Below are 7040 nucleotides of genomic sequence, written 5' to 3'. Positions count from 1 at the left end.
CGGGGGTTGAGCTCTGGCTCTTTGGTCCCGCCTCTCAACTGTCACTCAATCAATTGTTACTAACTACTTTTTTTTACACACACGAGCGCGCGCACACACACACACACACACACACACACACACACACACACACACACACACACACACACACACACACACACACACACACACACACACACACACACACAACGCAAGGAGCCATGATCGATTTGATGACGTGCCAGAGAACTTTGACCGTTAAGTCACCATTTGCGAAATCTGTCGAATAGAGGTACCTGCCCTCCCCAGCAGATGGCAAACCTAAGGTACCTGCCCTCCCCAGAGGGCTGGCATAGATGACCAAAGGATGGCAGACGTTTCGTACATACCCACCACAGGCGATGACAGATACGAACCGTGTTCAAAGTGTTGCTGAACTCGATCATTATTGCAGGTATCGTGACACAGGTAACAGATCCCCACGACGCTGAGGGGTGGGGGGATGGAGATAAGGAACAAATTCCATTCAAAAACTCAATTTGAAGAATTAATATTCATCCTTAAAGTCAATAAAATATAATTTTATTAATCCGTAAAACTGATACGTTGACAGAACCACAAAAGAATTTTGTAGACAGAACTAGGAAACAACCACACATCAGAGAACCAGAGAGCTGTGGTGGACTCACCACAGTGAGTGGGTGAGGCTCACCACCGGGATATACCACCTACCAGGATATATCAGCCACCCGGATATACCAGCCACCAGGATATACCAGCCACCAGGATATACAAGTCACCAGGATATACCAGCCACCAGGATATACCAGCCACCAGGATATACCAGCCACCAGGATATACCAGCCACCAAGATATACCAGCCACCAGGATATACCAGCCACCAGGATATACCAGCCACCAGGATATATCAGCCACCAGGTTATACCAGCCATCCGGATATAGCAGCCACCAGGATATACCAGCCACCAGGATATACCAGCCACCAGGATATACCAGCCACCAGGATATACCAGCCACCCGGATATACCAGCCACCAGGATATATACCAGTCACCAGGATATATTAGCCACCAGGATATACCAGCCACCAGGATATACCAGCCACCAGGATATACCAGCCACCAGGATATACCAGCCACCAGGATATACCAGCCACCAGGATATACCAGCCACCCGGATATACCAGCCACCAGGATATACCAGCCACCAGGATATACCAGCCACCCGGATATACCAGCCATCAGGTTATACCAACCACCAGGATATACCAGCCACCAGGATATACCAGCCACCAGGATATACCAGCCACCATGATATACCAGCCACCAGGATATACCAGCCACCAGGATATACCAACCACTAGGATATACCAGCCACCAGCATATACCAGCCACCAGGATATACCAGCCACCAGGATATACCAGCCACCAGGATATACCAGCTACCAGGATATACCAGCCACCGGGACATACCAGCCACCAGGATATACCAGCCACCAGGATATACCAGCCACCAGGATATACCAGCCACCAGGATATACCAGCCACCAGGATATACCAGCCACCAGCATATACCAGCCACCAGGATATACCAGCCACCAGGATATACCAGCCACCAAGATATACCAGCCACCGGGATATACCAGCCACCCGGATATACCAGCCACCAGGATATATACCAGTCACCAGGATATATTAGCCACCAGGATATACCAGCCACCAGGATATACCAGCCACCAGGATATACCAGCCACCAGGATATACCAGCCACCAGGATATACCAGCCACCAGGATATACCAGCCACCCGGATATACCAGCCACCAGGATATACCAGCCACCAGGATATACCAGCCACCCGGATATACCAGCCATCAGGTTATACCAACCACCAGGATATACCAGCCACCAGGATATACCAGCCACCTGGATATACCAGCCACCATGATATACCAGCCACCAGGATATACCAGCCACCAGGATATACCAACCACCAGGATATACCAGCCACCATGATATACCAGCCACCAGGATATACCAGCCACCAGGATATACCAGCCACCAGAATATACCAGCCACCATGATATACCAGCCACTAGGATATACCAGCCACCATGATATACCAGCCACCAGGATATGCCAGCCACCAGGATATACCAGCCACCAGGATATACCAGCCACCATGATATACCAGCCATCAGGTTATACCAACCACCAGGATATACCAGCCACCAGGATATATCAGCCACCAGGATATACCAGCCACCCGGATATACCAGCCACCAGGATATACCAGCCACCCGGATATATCAGCCATCAGTTTATACCAACCACCAGGATATACCAGCCACCAGGATATACCAGCCACCAGGATATACCAGCCACCATGATATACCAGCCACCAGGATATACCAGCCATCAGGTTATACCAACCACCAGGATATACCAGCCACCAGGATATATCAGCCACCAGGATATACCAGCCACCATGATATACCAGCCACCAGGATATACCAGCCACCAGGATATACCAGCCACCAGGATATACCAGCCACCAGGATATACCAGCCACCAGGATATACCAGCCACCCGGATATACCAGCCACCAGGATATACCAGCCACCCGGATATATCAGCCATCAGTTTATACCAACCACCAGGATATACCAGCCACCAGGATATACCAGCCACCAGGATATACCAGCCACCATGATATACCAGCCACCAGGATATACCAGCCATCAGGTTATACCAACCACCAGGATATACCAGCCACCAGGATATACCAGCCACCAGGATATACCAGCCACCATGATATACCAGCCACCAGGATATACCAGCCACCAGGATATACCAGCCACCAGGATATACCAGCCACCAGGATATACCAGCCACCAGGATATACCAGCCACCAGGATATAAGGACCACACCAACACTAACAAAAATGAGTATATCATACCAATCATATAAAGGAAAACAAAACATATCACTGTACTCACTACGACAGTGCACGGGGGGGGGAGGGTTGCAAATAACAAATCTGAAATATTGGAAATTTGACTCCTGAGCGTCATTTTGAAATATGCCCAGTGCATGGGCATATTTTCGGTATAAAAAGTCGTAATTTGAAACTGCAAGTAGGTGCAGAGAGCCACAATTCGGCTCAAAAATCACGCTCGGGAGTCAAATTTCAGACATTTCAGATATTTTCAACACAGCACACGAAGCCAGTGTTGTATGGGAGAAGAAGCTCTATGCCGCTTTAATTAACAATATCCTGTTGAAATTTTGATTGTCATCTTAATACTGTTTTTTTTCAACTAAAATTCTAAATATTCATGTTTTCCATGTTTATTTGTTCTTTGATTTTCAGGTATTTGAGTAATAGGAAAGGTACCCAGCGGTGCCCGGGAGAGTCTGTCTCTTCCTCCAGCCTCCCATTCCATCCCCCACATCTTTCCCTTTCTCCCTGCGTCGCCCGCCTTCCCGATGTTCATTACCCCTTCCTTATTTCCCGTCCCCCTTTTCCCTGCTCCTCCTTTCTTCCCTCACCCCTCTTCCCTCCCATATTCCCATTTCCCCCCTTTTCCCTAATCTCTAACAGTCAGACATTTTCATTTATATATAAAATATGCTATGTCAATGCGCTGGTAAACGGCAGGAGTAACTTCGACACTCTACGGACAACATATCCCCGATTTCATTTCCGACCTCAAGAAAAATTGCACAAGGGGTTTTAGTTACAGGCTATATTTCTTAAACCATTTAGCTTGGGCCTTCCCCGATCAGCCTGTGTCCGTCCTGTACCCCAGCCGGTTCCCTCCTGCAAATTTGGGTAATCCATAGCAACTTATCCGACAGCATTCGGGTATTTTTTATAAAAGTTGATTTTCGTATACCGTAGTTAATCGTAGCCAAGCGAGAGCTATCGTAGCCAAATCTAGAATACTTCTCTTCCACCGTGCAGTCGACAGCCGCCTTAGACGGCCATAGCTCATTGTAACTCAGTTCAATTCTGTATTCAGGAGGAGAGAATGAGGCGTGCATGCAACATGACTCCAGATATTTTATGCAGGACGGAAACTCTGCAACGCTCGTGTTTGTATGGATGAAGGGAAGGAGCAGGTATGACGAGCAGGAGATGAAACTTTTATCAGTCTCGTTACGCAGCTCGTATCAGGTCTCGTAGTGCTCAGTTGCTGCATCACGCCTCAGTGTAAGTCTCGCTTCAAGTCTCCTGGTGGCTAATTATATGATGCCACTACACACACACATCACACTAACGTGATGCACCAAATGAACAAATCCACGAGGGCCGTGACGAGGATTCTGTCGTAGCTCAGTCGATTAAGGCAGTGTCTGGGATGCTCCCGGACGCAGGTTCGAATCCTCGTCACGGCTCTTGTGGATTTGTTTATATGATGACACTCCTGGAGGTCAAGGTTCTGCTCATCTGGTGTTCCTGACACCCCCTGATGCCCATGGCACTCTTGGTATTCATGGGAACCAACCGTTTTGAGTTTTGTGTCCGGCTTCCGTTTTTCAGGCTCTCTCTCTGGACGGTAGAGCTTCATGCAGGTCGGGGTTCAATCCCCGACCGTACAAGTGGTTGGGTACCATTCCTTTCCCACCAGCCCCCTCCGCCCCCGTCCCATCCCAAATCCTTATCCTGACTCCTTCCAAGTGCTATGTAGTCGTAATGGATTGGTGTTTTTCCCTGATAGCTCCTGCCCTCCTTCCTCCCTATCCTAGGGAACCAAATCGTTTTTGGATAAGTGTTCGTTTTATCCTCAGTCATTTGCTGCCATCTGGTGGTTCGTCGATGTAGTCAGTAAACACTTAACACCACAGTGTGATCAGTGTAGACACCCTCACCATTATCTATCCTTACCTACCCTATCCCATCCTAACCTACCTTAATCTATCCTTACCTAACCTAGTCCATCCTAATCTATCCTTACCTAACCTAGTCCATCCTAACGTATCCAAACCCTATCTTAACTATTCTAACCTATCGTAATCCATCCTAACCCAAACTAACCCAGTATAAATCTACCAAATCTATCCAAACATGATCGTACATAGCCTAACTTTTCCTATGCTAATCGAACCTAACCTAACCTATCCTTAGCTCATCTAACCTTTCCTAACCCTACCTAACTTATCAAAGCATTTCTTTTTGTTTGTCCAGGGATAGAGGCTAGATGCTTCTCTGGTCCGTCTAATATATATATATATATATATATATATATATATATATATATATATATATATATATATATATATATATATATATATATATATATATATATATATACCGGGTAATGTTCAAAATGAGATGGTAAGCTTAATAACTTTGTGTGGAATCGAACTCATTCGGACTACGACCCCAAAGCGCTGTCCACTCAGCCGCGAGGCCCCGTAACTGTGTGTGTGTGTGTGTGTGTGTGTGTGTGTGTGTGTGTGTGTGTGTGTGTGTGTGTGTGTGTGTGTGTGTGTGTGTGTGTGTGTGTGTGTGTGTACTCACCTATTTGTACTCACCTATTTGTGCTTGCGGGGGTTGAGCTTTGGCTCTTTGATCCCGCCTCTCAACTGTCAATGAACTGGTGTACAAATTCCTGAGCCTACTGGGCTGTGTGTGTGTGTGTGTGTGTGTGTGTGTGTGTGTGGATGCTGGTATATATGTGCGTTCGTGCATGCGTTGCTCGTTCCCACTGTATCGTTCACCGGCACCTGGACTTCGGCAGCTTCTGAGAGGTCTAATAACTCTCACTGAATCTTGGGAGAGTTATGAGGTAGAGTGAGGAATCTGAAGATGAGTTCAGTCACGCAGCTGGTTCTCGGGACGTTGTTTACAACATCTCAAACGGAGAGTACAGAGGTCACTCTCCCAGGGCTCAGTGGATGGTCCACTGAGTCACCCACCCTCACATGCGTCATCTCTCACATGCGTCACCCCTCACATGCGTCACCCCTCACATGCGTCACCCTCACATGCGTCACCCTCACATGCGTCCCACAACGCACGTCGGATATTAAGACGCAGCACTGCCACTAGTCACCAATAATAAATAACAGAGAGAAGGACACAGAAACACAGCGAATAAAACGACATTTAATAGAATAAAATAAATGCTACAAAGTTGTTCTACTCTACCAAAGTTGTTCTACTCTACCAAAGTTGTTCTACTCTACCAAAGTTGTTCTACTCTACCAAAGTTGTTCTACTCTACCAAAGTTGTTCTACTCTACCAAAGTTGTTCTACTCTACCAAAGTTGCTCTACTCTACCAAAGTTGTTCTACTCTACCAAAGCTGCACTACTCTACCAAAGTTGTTCTACTCTACCAAAGTTGTTCTACTCTACCAAAGTTGCTCTACTCTACCAAAGTTGCTCTACTCTACCAAAGTTGTTCTACTCTACCAAAGTTGCTCTACTCTACCAAAGCTGCACTACTCTACCAAAGTTGCTCTACTCTATCAAAGTTGCTCTACTCTACCAAAGCTGCACTACTCTACCAAAGTTGCACTACTCTACCAAAGTTGCTCTACTCTACCAAAGTTGCTCTACTCTACCAAAGTTGCTCTACTCTACCAAAGTTGCTCTACTCTATCAAAGTTGCTCTACTCTACCAAAGCTGCACTTCTCTACCAAAGTTGCTCTACTCTATCAAAGTTGCTCTACTCTACCAAAGCTGCACTTCTCTACCAAAGTTGCTCTACTCTATCAAAGTTGCTCTACTCTACCAAAGTTGCTCTACTCTACCAAAGTTGCACTACTCTACCAAAGTTGCTCTACTCTACCAAAGTTGCTCTACTCTACCAAAGTTGCTCTACTCTACCAAAGTTGTTCTACTCTACCAAAGTTGCTCTACTCTACCAAAGTTGCTCTACTCTACCAAAGTTGTTCTACTCTACCAAAGTTGTTCTACTCTACCAAAGCTGCACTATTCTACCAAAGTTGCTCTACTGTAGACTGAACCACCTGAAGGGTGCGTGACGGGACTACTCATCGTGATGGATGTAAACCGCATATATTTTAGT

General features: G+C 46.6%; 2 protein-coding genes across 2 annotated transcripts; both read left to right on the top strand.

Annotated features, from left to right (window-relative positions):
• Nucleotides 1–1309: 1309 nt before the first annotated feature.
• Nucleotides 1310–2080, top strand: LOC138366107 (uncharacterized). The gene has a single exon (XM_069326844.1). The coding sequence runs from the start codon at nucleotides 1310–1312 to the stop codon at nucleotides 2078–2080; it is 771 nt and encodes a 256-aa protein (XP_069182945.1).
• LOC138366106 (mucin-3B-like) lies at nucleotides 2077–2709 on the top strand. The gene has a single exon (XM_069326843.1). It carries the CDS (start codon nucleotides 2077–2079, stop codon nucleotides 2707–2709), a length of 633 nt encoding a protein of 210 aa, XP_069182944.1.
• Nucleotides 2710–7040: the final 4331 nt, after the last annotated feature.

Source organism: Procambarus clarkii, chromosome 18, assembly GCF_040958095.1.
Source record: "Procambarus clarkii isolate CNS0578487 chromosome 18, FALCON_Pclarkii_2.0, whole genome shotgun sequence".
Taxonomy (NCBI): domain Eukaryota; kingdom Metazoa; phylum Arthropoda; class Malacostraca; order Decapoda; family Cambaridae; genus Procambarus; species Procambarus clarkii.
This window is presented reverse-complemented; position numbering and strand designations above follow the sequence as displayed.

Coding starts and splice junctions, on each gene's coding strand:
- LOC138366107 (XM_069326844.1), top strand. CDS start 1,310: ATGATATACCAGCCACCAGGATATACCAGCCACCAGGATATACCAACC.
- LOC138366106 (XM_069326843.1), top strand. CDS start 2,077: ATGATATACCAGCCACTAGGATATACCAGCCACCATGATATACCAGCC.